The sequence below is a fragment of the Patiria miniata genome, unplaced genomic scaffold, assembly GCF_015706575.1.
Source record: "Patiria miniata isolate m_02_andy unplaced genomic scaffold, ASM1570657v1 HiC_scaffold_7, whole genome shotgun sequence".
Classification (NCBI taxonomy): domain Eukaryota; kingdom Metazoa; phylum Echinodermata; class Asteroidea; order Valvatida; family Asterinidae; genus Patiria; species Patiria miniata.
In genome coordinates this window covers 45,343,981-45,361,929 of record NW_024037074.1, presented here as the reverse complement: position 1 = coordinate 45,361,929, position 17,949 = coordinate 45,343,981, and the positions used below count along the sequence as shown (strand labels likewise).

General features: G+C 38.9%; 1 protein-coding gene across 1 annotated transcript in view; it reads left to right on the top strand.

Annotated features, from left to right (window-relative positions):
* Positions 1–5,382: 5,382 nt before the first annotated feature.
* LOC119745727 (polypeptide N-acetylgalactosaminyltransferase 1-like) overlaps positions 5,383–17,949 on the top strand; it is a 40,397-nt gene continuing 27,830 nt past the window's right edge. Inside the window, exons 1-4 of the mRNA XM_038222273.1 lie at positions 5,383–5,667; positions 12,272–12,470; positions 13,357–13,529; positions 17,048–17,255. Coding sequence (XP_038078201.1) covers positions 5,511–5,667; positions 12,272–12,470; positions 13,357–13,529; positions 17,048–17,255 — 737 coding nt within the window. The 5' untranslated portion in view covers positions 5,383–5,510. The remainder of the gene's footprint in view (positions 5,668–12,271; positions 12,471–13,356; positions 13,530–17,047; positions 17,256–17,949) is intronic.

The window sequence follows — 17,949 nt, the reverse complement described above, 5'->3', positions numbered from 1 at the left end:
TGATGCGATTGGGCCCAAGTCAAGTTGAGTATGTCAGACATGGCATTTCAACTAATTTACGAACCAACTATTTCTGAGTATTTGCCCCCAAAAATTCAGATTTCACCCTCAAAACGGCCACAGAATTACTAAATACGCCACCTGAGTTGAGATATAAGTAGAGATCGATAATTTCGAGGGAAGGTTTACTTTGATCTGGATGAAATGTGAAATTTTCTTTTTTGCAATTTTTGTGTGTGTACGATCATACGGAGGCTTTTTCGTAGTCAAGGGTAAATGGTAGAAATTGATGGTTTTGGGGTGTTATTTTCTCATTTTTCCAATAAAAAAATTAGGGTAGGGGCTGTCAGAATATAGGGTAGGTAAGGTAGGGAAACCGGAAGTAGAACTATTTTTGTTTGCAGTAGCAGACCAGCGGCAGAGAAGAGAGTACTGCACATTTCTGCTCTCTTTTGAACACCTTGTTCTTGGGTGCACCCTGCCATGCCTAGCCTGCCCTGCATGCCCTGGGTGTATCATCTGCTACCCAGTCTTTGCTTTCTGTCAAAGAGTAGAATTCACACAATGTTGGTTTTTGTTGGTTTGACTTTGAGGTTATTTTGGTTTAGTCTCACTTTTTGGTTCTCTTTTTTGTCTTCAGTCTTCATCTTTAGCTTATGGTTTTAGGTTGCTTTGTTTTGGCCTTTGGTCATTGGTTTTACTCTTTACTTTTGGTCTGTCTTGGCTTTTATTTATTTTTATTTTTTTTAGGGATGATTTAGATTGCAGTCGTTTTCTTTTGTAAATAAATTCCTGTTTTAATATCTTTTTAGGGGTTTGAAATCTAGAATTTTGTTTCCTGTCTCTATTATTTCGGTTCCTCACGACCGTTCCCTTCAAAGATCCCGAGTTTAGTTTAGTTTGGTTAGTTAATCCCCATAAAGTGTTTAGTTTATGTGTGAGTTCCCCATAGTGTGCTATTTTTCGAGCTTACAACAGAGTGAGTCAGAACGATCTGGACCCAAATTAAAGGAAATATTCAAAATATGCAGCAATTATCAAAACAAGTGCACATGAGATATTCTGGTACTGGTATTTTGGACATATTTGGTGAAAGTTTCATGTAGGCCTATGGTATTGTACCATTTCGAAGAAAAGCGTTAGCAAAGAGCACGCGCTAAAAACACTCTGACCACGGTTCCATTGTTCAACAAATTTATTGAAATTGCGTAGTGATGTGAAGCAGTGTAATATTTAATAATAAAAAACCTACATGTAGTCATGGTGACTGACTCACTTGAAGTTATTGACACATTTACAAAAGGTAAAATCAAATTTTCCGTGTGTAGAATGGAAAATGAAAATGGCGTAACCTCTCACCACAGCCACTAATTTGACAATTCAAAATTGAATGGAAGACGTAATATGATTATTGAAACACTACGTTTTTTTCTCAATATACTCTGTTTGCCACCAAAAAAATGGTGAACTTTGGTCCAGATCATTCTGAATCACTCTGTACATGTACGTATGGATTTGTACACTGTACATGCATCTAATCTGGTACCGGTAGGGCCTACTATAAATTTACTATTTGTGTTGTGGTGACCTTGGCTTGGAAAGGAACTCCCATACTTCATTGTGCACTGTTCAATAACAGAGTATTTGAATGGATACGTACACCGAGTACATTGTACGCAGTATTAAAAACGCACTTTGTCATTTGATAGTGTGCCCTTTCAAAGCCAGTGTAATTCAACCATGAAATGTACACGTACTGAACAGTAATTATCAGCCTTTGCATTAGTTATCAAATTAATGGGAAAATCTGAATGAGTTTTTCCCTGAAAAAACTTGCTGGTTTTAAATTTCCACAGACATTTCACACTTCATAAATCCTTCTATTATTTTATTAAGGTCTTTTTCTTTCAATTTTTCTTTTCAGTTTAATGGGAAAATGATTATCTTCAGTAATGGGAAAATGATTAGAGACCTCTATAAAACGACTTAAAGGGCCCGTGCAGTGTAGTTTTTGTTTTAAATGCAATCCTTGAGAATGCTTCCCATGAAGTTCACATGCTTTTATTGTACAGGATGAACATTATCAGTTGGAATTGTTACTTACATTGTAGACTGTATACAGGTAGGTTTTAAAGCAAGCTTGTGCAAAGACCCCGGAGTTATTTATTCTGGTACAGAGACTAGTAAAGCATTTTTTTTTCTCCATTGTTATTTGTAAATTACACTTTGTACCCATTGACCGTGTTGGTGCACCATTTTGCCCCAATTGTAAACCAGTCACAAAAGATCGACAGACTGAAGGTCATGTACATGTACATTTTATACTTAAAATTTAGGACTGCATGTGCCCGTCAAGTGAGTACCAGTACTTTGTCGTGTTGGCGTGTAACACTTCAACAACCCCTAGTCAGGTATTCATTGTAGATGTTCATGTTTGTACACATATGTATGTAGCTTAACTTGAGTTTACTGCATGTACCTGTACCATGTACATGTACATTACTTTGTGTGTACATGTACATGTATGTTACCATTTTAGATGTGTGTCTAAACCATGCTTGTGTTTGATCAGTTTTATCATGGAGCTATAGATGGAATTTAGTTAGTATTTATCATAGTTTTATCCACCAAAGATGCCATACTGGCACCTTGATGTACATGTACATGTGTATTTGGCCAACACTGAAATTATAACTACATGTATCGGTACTTCTTGTACATGTAATTCCAATTCACCTAAAAAAGTTTGAGCATTGGGGCAAGAAACTAACAAAAACAGAATGATGCCTGTCACTAAATTTGTGAAACACCAGTGATGATAAACTTTATTTTCTTTTAAAATGACCCATTCTCAAAATTCAGGATGTGTTTCAAGAACAAGATTTACAGCATTAAATAATTACAATTAGCCTTCTTGTTGTGGTTTCGTGTGTGGTTATGGGATTACATGTACTGGTATTAGTGGTAAGTACATTTACACTGAGTGAGATAAACTAAAAAAATAGTTGCATTAGGCCAACATCATGACTTCTTCATGTAATTACAGTTCACCTAAAAAGTTGAGATTTGGGGCCAGAAACTAAAAACAAAAAGGATGCCTCTCACTAAATTTGGGAAACACCAGTGATGATAACTTGATTTTCTTTTAAAATGGCCCATGCTCAAAATTCAGGACATGTTTCAAGAACAAGATTTACAGCATTAAATAAATTGAAGGCAAACCAGTAAATAACAGTGATCTCGTGTCGCAAATCTTCCCCGCCATGTTAAAGTTCTTGACACAAGTGACAGCTCGCCCGAATCAATTTGACCATTCCTAAAGTTAATTGTTTATACTTTTTGAGGGGAAATTCTGTATACAACTTCCCTCTCTGACTGCCAATAAATTTTGAGTCGGTCGTTATTTGGGGCCCCTTTCTCTGCACACATGGTACATGAAAGCATGGAGGAATAATGTTTAAGGTATGATTGAAACTTGCCCATCCAATCTGGGTACCGTAGATACATGTAACAGAGTTGACATGTAATTTTTGTACTGAACATATGCATGCATGATTTTTTGTAGGATTCAGGGAGCTTTTTTATTGCTATTTCTCAAACTATTCAAATTAGTATCGAAAGACAAGCCAATTCACTATAGAGTGAGCTTGTCAGAGTTTCTCAAATTGAGGGGGGGGGGGATTTTTCTTGGTTTTACTTCCTTTTTTGGTTGACATGTTGTGGGGTACCAGGCCGTTCTACTTCCTGCTCGATGCTGTCTGGTCTGGTCAGAGTTCACAAATTCCTGCAAAACTCTGAAAGACTTAAGTAGGTACTGTACTTACAAATGTACAAAATACTTTTCTGGAGTGTACAGTGTTGAGCATGTTCAAGGAAAACAGAAGAAGAAAGGTATAAGATTTGAGGCTTTGCATTGTGGAGTATCGGTATCGTTTCGGTTTGCGGTAACACCATGTGGTAATAACTACTGCTTAGAAGATATTTAGTTCTGAAAAGAACTTGTCCTGCTTATTATCAACTTCGCTAAGTAGGTTTTTGTTCTGATAAGAACAGTCCTGCTGTAAGTTCTAAGACAAGTTCGTTTTAATAGAGCTTACAGCAGGACTGTTCTTATCAGAACAAAAAACTACTTAGCGAAGTTGATAATAAGCAGGACAAGTTCTTTTCAGAACTAAATATCTTCTAAGCAGTAGTTATTACCACATGGTGTTACCGCAAACCGAAACGATAAGAAGAAAGGTTTTAAACCCCCTCTGCCTTCACACCATGACTGGCAAGCCTATAAATAAACAATTAAATAAACTGTGAAGATAATCCTCATTAACACTACTTATCCCCATTATTTCCCCAAACAGGGAACCACAAAAAAAGGAGCAGTAAATCCCCTGCCAGCAACCCAGTTGAAGCTTGCGTCGTCACTTTTAGTTTCTGCATCATAGAGGTTTCGCCCACTTCATCATGCACAGTGTACACGCGCTCTGAAGTCAGTGTCCTACATTGCATGAACCTGAACGCCCAGTGGAATTGTACACAATTACTGCAAGCCCTGCTTGTCAGAGTACGAAATGACTGGACAGTTTACATGTATACATGTACTTCCAAGTCTCCCAGATGGATTTTTGATTAGAATCCAGTGACAGAACTGTTTTTTTTTTCTATTTGAAGGAAAGCAACTGGGAGCCATTTCTTTGTGAAGTCCGTTTTGCACAGGGCCTATTGTGTACCGGTAGTTGTGACGTTCGGTGGATAAGTTGGCGACCCTGACATCTTTTGTGGCTGTGAACTCCAGCTTGTGCGTTCAACACCTTTTCATTGCCGTGCGCAACTGGGATCAATAGTTCTGGTTATTGCCGATGTTGTTAGTCGTGTGAAACGCCACAGCCGCATCGTGGACCAATTGATTGACTGTAGTGACTACCGGATACGTGTGTGTGTGTTTAGACCATGTGCAGTCAGCCCAGATGTACCGTATGAGTGATGAGAAATCGACTGTTTATCAGCAGATCTGTGGTTACAGTATAACCCTGATACTACTTCTCATTTCACTTTTGTTGCCAGCTTTTGTCCGGATCAGCAGCACTAGCGGACAAGCCTTTTCTCACTAAGACTTCATGCTGGGAACGTGCTCTGTGACTATTTTTAGTTGATGTTTCATACCACGTCGCGGTTTGTGAAAAACTATAAAAGTTCACAGTACTTTATATTTCAATCTAGTACCAAGTTTCAAATTTGCCCGAGCACCAAAGTTAACAAAATTATCAGTAAGTGTGTTCCATACATGTTGTGCATGAAAACGTTTTTTGTTGTTGTAATTTTAAACCTGCAAGTTTTTTTGGATAGCAACTTATTTTATTACATCAGTAACAAACTTTGTTTGGCTGTTCGGCAGCATAGCCAATTAAGAAAAATAAAAGCATTCCAGAATTTAATTGCCTGCTGCAATTGTGAGGACGTTTAGAACAAACTGAGGACGTTTTGAGCAAACTGAGGACTCTGCAACTCAGACCACAATGGCGCGACGTCTGATGTACTGTAAGGTCGTCCTCGCGACGTCCATGGTGTGGTTTATGCTGGACATTGCATTCATCATGTACTACAGCGACTGCACTGACGAGACGAGATGTCCTCGGGCACAGGAGAGTGGCGTGGGGCCTCACGAAGAAAGTAGTAAGTATATGTTTTTAACATTCTTAAACCAACCATATTATTGGAGATTCTTGTCCATTTTTTGGTCTAGGGCCAGAACATAGTGAATACCAATGTAATCTGCAACACGACTGCAACATGAATCTAGTTCAGGTATACCGTACAATACATGTATACAAGTACATGTATGTCAAAGAGTGTTGTGCATTCACATGAAGTACACGTATGAAATAGGCTGCCTTTTAAGCCCATTTCCAATCGGATTTCTAACCTCTTTGTAAACGTACGACACATTAAATACATTCTAGGCTTGTTTCTGCACCCAAGTTTAACTATCCACTGTACTGGTACTTTGTCACTCAAAATGAAAAGCCATTAAATTTTCTAAAGTTGTAATAAACCAGTAACGAAATTGCTGCATGCCTCAAATTTACAGACCCACATTGTACACGGTTTTCTTGCTACGAAATGGACTCGAGCATGAGCTCTGGAAAAGTGCCTGAACTTATAATTTTTAGGAAAACCTCAAGTGACATTTTTTCCCCACCCAATAAACATGTACTGGGGAGCTTTCTGTCTTTGATTTACAGCGCCTCACAAACTCAGTCAAAGTTTGTTTAAAATTCTTGCGCTATAAAACTCTGGGAGCTGTAGTCCGAGAGTAGCGGGCAAACTGGATAGTATTCTGCAACTTGACCCCTCATGGAAATGAAAGACAGAAACATCAGAAGGCATCGTTCCGAATGTGAGGTGGCAAACTTTTGTATGCAGAAGTAACTTGAGGATTGGGAAGCAATGACGGGAGATGGCGAAAGATTGGTTTCTGCAACTACATATACTTTTCATTTCAGGTGTTAATAGACTGAGGGATTTAATTTATGTTGGCATTCGGCTAGTACTGCTAAAATGCTGTCACATATTTGACAGCTACAGGGGTACAGGGGTGCAAACCTAAATGTAATTGCCAAAAAATCACAATTATCATAATTCCCCTCATGATACCAAACCCCTAGGCTGATGGCCTATAAATGGACATGTAGACAAGAGGAAGGGATGTTAGCAGTGAAAAAAGAATGCCTACAGGTACCGGTAGTTGCCACCCACAGCAGTGACTTGAGATTGTCTGAGTTGTGATTGACTAAATATTGACAACTTGTGCGGAATAGACAAGTTTGGAGGGGTCGGGTCGATAGGGGAACATCAATACATTTGTCTTCCCTCCCCCACCCCCTAAAAATATGTATGTTCATACTACGTTTCCATGCTATTTAGTGTCACTTTAGACTTTCTGAGTTATGATTGACTCGTGACAACTTGTGCGGAATAGTTTGAAGGAGGGGGGGGGGGGGGGGTTCGGGGTGCATACAGTTGTCTTCCCCTTCCCCCACCCCCTACAAATGTTCTTGTACATATTGCAAGTCACTCTTGTGACATTCCGAATGATACTTCAAACATGTACCAATGTTTAGCTTTATTACAAAGCAATGTATTCATTGGCGTTTCCTGGGAGAGCTTATTGCAACATTTTTGTTTTGAAATGTGATCATGATGAGCATCCGCGGGAAAGCAGAAGACAAGCCAGCAAACGTTATAAAATCCCCTTACAAGCTCGGAGGAAATGACGGTGCCCTATCTCCAGCTGTATACATGGACGTATGTAATTAATGGTACCAAATTTTTATCTTTAGTAATCTTGAGGAAGGAAGACGATCATCACAGAATAACAGTGACATGGAATAACAGTGACACGGAGTACTGCAGTGACACAGAAAGAAAACAAGGGTTAACCTGGTATAGAGTATTGCATAATGAAATGTATACATGTAATGTGACCCTGTGAATTGAAGAAAAATAATGGGGAACAAAATGAGAAAAAAAACACACACACAAAAATGCCCCAATAAAAGTGTTTAATTTTCAATGACTGCCATTGTTGTTTTATCATGTCAATCACACCGATCTGCAGACATAATGAACACGTGTCAACCTTTGTGAATGGCTGAACGTTTAGGCCTAAATGATTCTTAAAATATTTGCTAAACGTTCACAAAATTAAACGCAAAGTCACATCCTTAGTTTTTGCCATTAAAGGGGCTGGTTAGTACGTGAAACTGATGAACTTGAACAATGCCAAAGGAGAGTTTATTACCTAAAACCTTACATTTGCATCTCGACAGAGCTGCATGACAGTGGGCCTAGATCTGTTACCTAGGGCTGTACAATGTAAATTACCGGTAATTAGCACAAAGGGATAATGCAGAGCTGTGAAATTTTGCACTGATGTGTTTCTTTGTTGACACAAAACAGTGTTGTACCATACAGTATCTATTCCATGATGATAAACATATCTAATCCATGCAAGTTTACCAAACTGCCCTTAATCCCTAATCCAGCTGTTGGTTTCCTTTACTCATTGTCAACCAGTAGGCCTACTAAATCCTTAATCCCTTATTAATCTGTAAAGTTAGGTAATAATTATCATGCCAGTACAATCCCAGTATGTATGCCTGACATTTCCTGTTTCTCATAATGCTCTATAAAGTATGTAGTATGAATGCCCTTCCACAATTCCTTGAAAGAGTCTCAGTAATCCCCTGTTGGTCTGTTAGTGTAAATACTTTTTGTTTATCCTGAATACTTAGGCCTAACACTTCCCATAGATTATCTAGTTTATATTTGCCCAGATTGTAGCCCCCATCCCAGGGACCTAATTGCCTTAATCCTGTAATCTTGATCATAATCCTTACTTGCAAACTCCAGTCCTGAGTAAAACCTGTCTTTAGATTGTACCATGGAGGAAGGAAGAGATTTGAACACGTGTGCATCAGACCTTGCAGTGCGTGCAGCTTTTCCCACTAGCTTCACCTGTGCATAGCATTTCTGCCATTTATAAACGAATTATCGACGTTAGTAAATTGCTTTCGATTTGGGGCTCGCTAACTCACAGCTAACTCAATAAAAATATTATTTCCAGATATTATGCGTGTGCGCCATTACTGGCAGACAGCTACATGTAGCTGACTTGCAGAAACATGCATGCTTTGCAGCTGCACGCGGCACTGCAATGGTGTTTTTTTTTTAGTGTAAAATGTTACTTGAAACTTTATGAAAGACGAAGGGGGGGGGTGCATAAAATTGGGTATTAGGGGGAAAAAATCAGTTCAATTTCCACTGGCCATGTCTGCTTACATGTATTTGGAAGAGCTATTTGTGGTCCCTTTTCAAAATGTTACAAGTACATGTACTGACATACAACCTGATTGTGACAAGTAAGTCTACCGGTAAATGAACTGTATGGTAGGGTACTGTATGTATTTTACGGTAGAGTTAATATTGTTTTGTCCGACAGTTCTGTGCACACCTGTATACTTTTACAAGTGTCGATATTACAATGAAAATACGTTTGTTTACAATGTATGTAATGTAGATGCCATACTAGTACAAAGTGGCGACCACAATAGAGTGGAGTACCCGCAAACCTTGTTATGTACAGGTCTGGGCACTTTTCACTACTTGAACACACTTCAGTGTAATTGTTTCTTTCACACGTAGCTTTCCAATTTAATTGCATTCTGAATTGAACAATTATCGGTAGGCCTAAGTAATGATGCCTTTGCAAAGATCTTTCACTGGGTTGCTCTTGAAACGTGTGCATAAAAAGTGTTTCCTTGCCGTACGTGCTGAACTTACAATTGTATTCATGTAAGGGACATTTTCTTAGAACAGACAGTTTTTGTAGTTCCTCATCTTGTAGTTCCTCATCTTGTTTGTAGTTCCTCATCTTGTAGTTCCTCATCTTGTTTGTAGTTCCTCATTTTGTAGTTTCACAAGTTTTGTGGACCACAATTCATTAGTGTCGCAAAAATGTGCATCATTGGTGTATAGCAATTGAATTCTAATGTTCTCTAAGTTTGATCCTACCGGTACTGTTCTACTTTTCACCTGGGTCTGCTTGAAAGCTACTGTACACGATTGGGATCAGAAACACACACAGTTTGCAGCATTTCAACTTTATATAATTCAGAACTTTGCAATATTTCAGCCATTAAATTTAATCATGGGCAACAGGGGTACCGTACAATGTATGTACTACAATTACCTTTTCTTTTTAATTCTTGAATATAAGCTAAGATTGTCAAACTGAAAACGAAAGAGGACTTTCAATAGTCTGAAAAGTCTGAAAGGAAAACAATAAAATGAAACAAACTGGAACCAGCTGTCACGTTTGTTTTCTCAAATGTGAGACGGTTTGCTTTTATTCTACAAGTGTGTGACAGATGTCGGCTAATACGTTCTGCCGTGGCTTGTTTGAAGTTTACAATTTAAGTGCAAATACACCCTTTTTTGGAGATACTGCTTGCGTGGCACGCATTGGTTTGCTTAACGTGAATGGATGATATTGGAACTAATAGCATGATTGATCAATAGTGTCCAAAACAAATAAAAGTGCATTTTGTAGATGAAAATTTGCAGAATATCTCCTGGACTAAATGTAACTAAACTTGGGAAATTGGGGGCAGTATTTTTTTTTTTTAAAAGAGAAAAAAAAGAAAATGATGGTCGGCTGACCATCATTGGAAATACGTCGATACAAACATTTCAGTTTTCTTGATAATGACAGCACACCAGCATGACCAGGTGTAATGATTTCACAGGATGCTATACCGTACCAGTACATGTACAGTCAAGTAAGGTACCAGTATTTCATAATAATTTGGTAGTTTTGTATTCTTGATGTTTGCAAATGTTGTACACAAAGTATAAATATTACAAATGTATTTACCTGAAGCCCTAACAATAATTTGATGAAATAAATTGTATGTTATATATTTAACAACTGTTATTATTTCAAATTCTATAATTAGTGTTGTTTGTCTTGTTTTGTCTTGTACTGTTTGGCACATCCACCTCAACCTTCGGCTTTTTATGATGCTGTCTCCACAGAGTGGAAATAAATGTTTTATTGAATTGAATTGTACAAACTACATGTACATGTACAATGAGTGCAGTGCCAGCAACAACAGCTGAATGATTTGTGCAAGTTTATTTAATGAAGGAATTGGGAGGGGGAAGGGGTACAAATTACTGTCATGACTGCATTTACGGTTTTGGGAGGATAATTTCTAGCCGAGTATACACCTACACGCAGTACATGTATGTACAGTAACAGCCCGTCCAAATTTGTTATTTAGCCAATGCCATAATGAGTCATTAATATGTTGCCATGATTACAGTAGCCGTACCTCCCATGCCCTTGGAATACAGTACGTACATATAGACTACATGAAGCCAGGCTCTGCTGCATTATTGATTTTGCTCGGCTGGAAAAAGATCTCTTTCTTCCCTCCAGCCGGCCCCTGCATAATTCTGGCTTATTCTTTTTTCCCTCGTTCTTTCCCTTGATGCGATTTTGAAGATGCATGGCATCGCATTGAATTTCATATCCCTGGATTCACAAGGCTTTGAAACGAACCTTTGTGATTTGGGATTTGTTTTCTTGCATCAGCTTTAATAAAGTGAAGCCCAACCAAATTCACAAAAATACAAAATTATACAAATACTGACTGCTTTAAGTGGTACCGGGACAATGTACATAAAGTAAAACTAGCTTCCCGAGTTGATCCAGCCTGGCCTCGGAAAAAATAGAATGCTCTATGGATCAATGAGGGAGGCTAGTTTTATTTATACCACTAGTTAAAGCAGTCAATATTTGTTCCATAACAACTGGACCCACATACAGATTCTGTTTGATTTTAAGAGATGAATTTAATCTAAATGTAATTAAAATGTAAATTTCTCAATTTCAATACCAAATTATTAGTAGCGCTAGCGCTTGGGAACAATACGTGCATTGCGCACACCCGTATGCATTGACACACAATACCGGTTATGCTTACAGTACTTTTTTGGTATAGTACATGTACATTGTTCTTTGGCTGCATCGTCTTCTATTCCTACTGCATGCACAGGAAAATAGACAAAATGATAAATACCATGTGAATCGCTTTCAGCCAAATTTCTATGGAATGCCTACAGCTTTGTGACACTGAATGTGCATGTCTAATTTGCATAATTACATCACGCCCCATTGCGTTGCAAAATTCGCGTTATCTTTAGGCAGTGTCATCCCATTTGGACTGTGGTTTCCCACTAGGATGCACACTGTGTGATTACCGAGCCAAGGTCAAAATAACCTTGTAATAACTGTTCTTCCCAAACCCCTCAAATAAGGTTGCTTTGGATGAGATATGTTTTTACATATAGCTGTGGACGTCAACTCAACAAATCGTGTCTTGCCATTAGTTAGTAACAAACGTTCCATGACAGCCTTGAGTGACTATCAACTCGTCCCTCAGACCATGGCAATGGGAGTATATCAACTCCTCCCTCAGGCCCTGGCCCTCCCTTGTGTCACTTTAGTGGGTCTCCACTGACAGTCAAAGGTCATCATGGGATCATAAACCTGATTTTTTTGTACTCAAAACACTACTTCTTCCAATCACCTCACTCATGCATAATGTACTCGAATTCGTTGGCCCGCAGCTTCCAAAATCATTTCGAGATTGTTTAGAAAAAAAATTTGATAGAATTGCATTTCTCTTCTTTTTTTTTGTTGTTGTCCCAGGGGGCTTTCCGGTTGCCCATGAGAAACCGCCCCCGGTCGTCCACCCGAAGAACGGTCCGGGCGAGATGGGCAAAGCAGTGGTCATCCCGCCAGATCAGGAAGAAAAGAAGAAAGAGATGTTTAAGATCAACCAATTTAATCTTCTGGCCAGCGACATGATTTCGGTTAACAGGTCCCTGCCAGATGTCAGAATGGAAGGGTAGGGTATTTCTGACTTCTTGCGAACTTCAAAGAGCAGAACAATGTAATTCACAAGATCATGCCACATTAACTTGTCATCTGCTACCACACTTAGGTACTTGTATTTAGATACTCTTTCAACCTCACTGTCCTTGATTTTCACAGACTTTTTAACTTGAAATCCAATCAAAATTTCCTAAGTCTTGTTGACATTAAGTTCTAAATAATTACGATCACAGTAATCAATGAATCAGTCAATCTGGTTAATAAAAATACTGCCATCATCGTCCTGTTTTATAAGTACTAACCACAGCCGAATCATCAGCAAATTTAACCAAGGAACACGACTTATCAGTGCTTGGTTCAGCCTGGCATGCCTGGGGTCATACATGTACAAAGGCAGAGATTGTTACTGTGATTGATTTTCTGAGCTACTTTGCACTGAATTGGTAGAATCAAGCTGTATACTCCTCGTAGAGCTGATCTTTTGAATGTTTAATGGGCTCAGTGAGCAGGGGTAATAATGATGACATCAATAGCATCTTGAGTACCAATACTTAAGGGATATATTGGCTTATAATATAAATATGCATGCATTGAATTCGATTTCTCTGGGCATTTCTAAGAAACCATTGACCCATTGTTTGTGCTTAAAGTTTTAAAAAAGCATCAGGCCTAAGTCCTGAGGTCAATCTTCTTCAATCCCCAAACTCCCGGGGGACTTTGTGAAGGATCTCAGAAGATAAGGGTTATCATCAAATCTGATTTATTGCTTGCCTTCCCACCTGCCCAGAGATTTTGTTGATATGCTTGTAAAGACATGCAGAGTTCAAGTATAATTTCATTTCTTTGAAACTTGATAAGAAATAAGTTCTTCTTTTTCTTTTATTTCACCCTTCCTACAGATGCAAAACAAAAGAGTATCCTCCACACAGCGTCCTACCAAAGACAAGCGTCATTATCGTCTTTCACAATGAGGCCTGGAGCACACTGCTACGCTCCGTCCACAGCATCATCAACCGGTCGCCATGGGAACTCCTCGAAGAGATCATCCTGGTAGATGATGCAAGTGAAAGAGGTACAGTAAAGTTAGGGACAGTGGTCTAATGGAGGGTTAGAATGTCCGGAGAATGGAAATGCGTGCTGAAGACAATTGGTCTTTTTTCCTCTTTCCAATTTATTTTATACAACGCCTGAATAACCCCAGTCGTCTGATTGGTGAATTTTTGATTACTTGTCATTGAATTATTCGTCCCAACACACGACGCGGCCTCACTGCAAAAATAGAAGTTCCATTTCACAGTATAGAATTTCCATTACACAGTCACGCAATTGGTCACCGTGGCTATATGACCAATCAGATGACGCAGATTTATTCAAGTGTTGTGTAAAACAAATAATGAATGTTTCACATTAGTGCAATGGAAAGAATAGTTTCATTCGGTTTGCCTTGTGGAATGGACCATTCCATCTGTCTGATTAGATGTATCGTAATCTTTGGCCTAAACCCCTACTTGTGTTATTTTCAATAATTTTCCAGATGAACACTTTTTTGGGGACTAGTATGTTCACATTTTGTTTAGTCCTGAAAACTTGGGCCCTTCATATTCATTGCTTATTCCCACAAATACTCAATGGTGGTGTATTTATTTAACCCCTCCTAGCAAAGTGCATCCGTTTGGACTTTGAAAAGGTACCAGGCATGTCAAGTAGCGTGTTCAAGTCCACAGATTTTTTTTAATTGGCTTGTCTCAACTGAAAGTGTCAGATCATGTCTCACTCGCGGCGGCTGTTTTTTATGTACCGTATGTGCCTTGTGGGAAAACTCGGCCCAAATCCAGGGAAGTCTGGATGAGACCTTTGCTCAGATGATTATCTGACATCGCCCCGGAAACTCCGCGATGATCACTCCCTGAACTGAACTGACCGGCGATTGTATTGCTGCGATTGACCAAACATCCGTGTGCTGGCTTTTAATTGGATTTTGTTCCTGGGACAGATTTTGTCAAAACAGACCTAAGAAGGCTTGATACTGACCCATCCATAGTTTACACCTGCCCCTGTTTATCTACACGTATATCGATGATTAATTATGGGATATCAGCAGACTCGGGATTTTTCAGACTTGTGTCTGAAATCAGATCTTTTGAAACCGAGAAAAAGACACAATCAGTATAGAAAGAAAGGCTTCTTTTACTAGACTCTTCATCCAATTTTCAGACTTTTTATTAAGTTTGCAATCTCATTCCCATCAGAGTTTGTTGTGAAAATTAAAATTCAAAAAGAAGAGAAAAAAAAACAGTGTTTACTTCATACCGGTAGGGATGTTTGTCATCATTACATCGTATACATGTCCATGCATGTACATGTACGTATACATGTACATGCACTGTACCAGTACAGTGTGCCTATAATTTTGGAATTTGTCTTTCACTTTTCAATTCTGTTTTGTCCCGATCTGCAATGAAGTCATTTTCAAGTCGTTTCAATGTTCAATTTTCTCCAAGGAAGTCATTATCACTTGTATTCACAGTGTACATGTACATGTTGTACATTAACATACATAAATTGTACACAATGTATGTCAACATGCCAAATCAAAAAGTTGTTTTGAAATTGTGGGTTTTTTTTTGGGGGGGGGGTTCAAATTCATGATAATGATGACTGTTTTATGTGCGTGGCTAAGGATCCCTGAAAAAAAAGACCCTGTTTAAAATACTTCAATACTGACTCTATCATTTCCCTCCTTTTTTCCATACAAATATGTCGCCAAACTCTCAGAAACTTGAGTTGCGTTAAATTATTCACTTGAGACTACCCTTGGGGAAAAAAAAAGCGGGTAGACTTTGGAAATACTTGAAACTGACTGGATCGCACCTGCTTCAGCTGGGTGTTGCCATTTGTGACAATTTAAAGCAAGGTGTTCAGCAAAACCACACACCAAGTGTACATTGTACATGTACATGTATGTGTACATGGTGCTCAGGCCTGTGCAGGTCTCAGTTTGTGTTGGATAGAGTTGCATCCATCAAATGTTAATGGACCCTTGGGACATAGCGATGAAATAGCCCTGTCCAAAGTCAATTCCTCAGGAGTGCATTTTCTTGAGATGCTGTCACCGTGGAATATTTGACTGTCTGTGCGACTGTTTAAACAGTAGGAGGGTTAATGATACTTCAATGAAACATGTTGCGTTACGTTACGTTTCCCTTGACTGTTGCGGTCGTGGGGGGGGGGGGGGGGCTGAGGGCAGAAGAAGCCGAAGTCCTCCTCCATGCTGGTCTGTCAGCGGCCTGCACCAGGAGTTCTGATACATGTACAAGTCTTTAAATTCTAAAAAAAATGTGTAGAAATCAGGGGGAAATTAACTGTTTCAGATTTTTGGGTTTTTGTGTGTGGATAACCTGGATGCTGCTTAACATTTACATGGACCCTTGTACTGTAACATTGAGGTTCCCTTGCAGCAGTGCTGTATGAGATCTTGAGTAAATCTTCACCAACCACTGGTACATAGGAACATGTACATGAGGCAAGGCTCGATCGAATATAAAGTGACTCCCCAGTCAGTAATTCAGAGTCCCACCAATGCCAAATCAAATCTTTTATATTGCATTTTTACAATGAACAATGTACAAGTATACGTGTATTTTGCCAGGTGTGTGCCAGATGGCAAGTTGCTATATATGCTAATCTTTTCTTTACTTTGCACGCACAGCTTCCATAGATGCTATGATAAAGGGATGCTCTTAATCACTAGAGAGTAAAAAAAAAACCCGCGTGTATGAACTGCCAGCACGAAGCAATATTGAGTAACTAATGTGCAATTTATGATGCGCGTTGACTTGACTATTCTAGACCGCGCCGGCCGGGCAGCGGTATTAACGATCCAGGCCTGGATTTATTGCTCCAGTGTGTCCGGGGAAAGCGTGGACCAAATCATATTTTATTCAATGCGTGACATTTATAGGAGGATTATTTTTTCTGGATACAGTCATTATGGGGGGGGGGGGGACAAGATGAAATTCAAATTGAATGGAATTGCTTGCGGGAAAGTCTGTATTAACATGTCAGTATAACTTTTAGTTTGGCAGTCAAAATCAAAATTGATTTTTGAAGTGTGAACACAAAAAGGTAGATTATTTTATATACATGTACTTCATTTAATTTATTGACAAAATACATGTACAATGTACCATAGGTCACTATAAAATGATTTTAAGAAGAGAAGTTAGCAAGTTATAATATCAATTTGGTCTTGAGTTTTTTAAATCTCATTAATTTATTCTTACAAGCAATATGAAAAATAGAAGTTAAACAAGTACTTTAAGGGAAAAGAAACTGAACTACATGGAGGTGAACACTGTTTCAGCTTTGAACTGAACAAAATTCAATTGTACTTTCACGTTTGCTTTCAGTTGTGTTGCAGAATCAAATTTGATTTATCTTTATACATGAAAATGTTATTGCTAACATAAATGTTGGACCCTAATCAGAGAGCTGAACACAAATGCTCTGATACAGTTGATTCCTACGCAGTGCATTAACCAAACAATATTAACATCGAAAATTCCCCCTTCTGTTTTTAATCGTTTGCAGATTTCCTTGGGAAAGAACTTGAGAAGTACGTCAAGAAGCTTTCTGTGCATACCCACGTCGAGCGGATGGGGAAGCGCAGCGGTCTTATACGAGCCCGGTTACGCGGCGCGTCAGTCGCCAAGGGAGAAGTCTTGACATTTCTCGACGCCCATATAGAGTGCACCGAGGGATGGCTTGAACCATTACTAGCTCGTATTCACAAAGATAGGTAGGTTCATTATCAGCTGCTTTTTCATCATTTTTGTTGGCGCACATGTAAGTTATTTTGTCAGGATTGCCTTCACAGGGCTTTTTGGCTCATAACTTTTCTCATTATTCATAACTCTCCTTAGTCCGTCTGCAAATCCAACACCTGCCTTTGCGTAGCAAATATACATGCATGAACAGCTAATACTGATTCCAAAGGTTGATTTGCTGTGCATTTGCCCACAGGCTTTACGCATGCCAAAGAACTTAGGAAAAAAATCAATGGGCGAGATGCTCTCATCATCAGTTTTGGCTTACTCTGATATTGCAATGTCCGGGTAAAGCAAACTTCTAAAAATGCAATGAAATGAGGATGAAATAAGAACCAAAAACTGCTTGGAATGGACAAAAGGAACTAGCACAGATCAAGTTTGAGCTGTCCCACGCAGTGTATCATTTTCTTTTACTGATGCAAATTTATCGTACAACATTTGACTTAGAAAACATCTGTTTTTGTTTCGACAAATTTAGTAAACACTCAGAAAAATGTCTGTCCCTGAGTTCACCCTCTGCTTACACAACTATGTCCAGATGTCTCCTTGTTATCAAGTCAGTTTTGCACGCACGCAGTTTGGATGATGCCTGCATCGTGTATCGAAATATGGATGAACGCCAGGAGCAGCCTGCTCCGTTTGTCAATTTCAAGGCAGCATTCT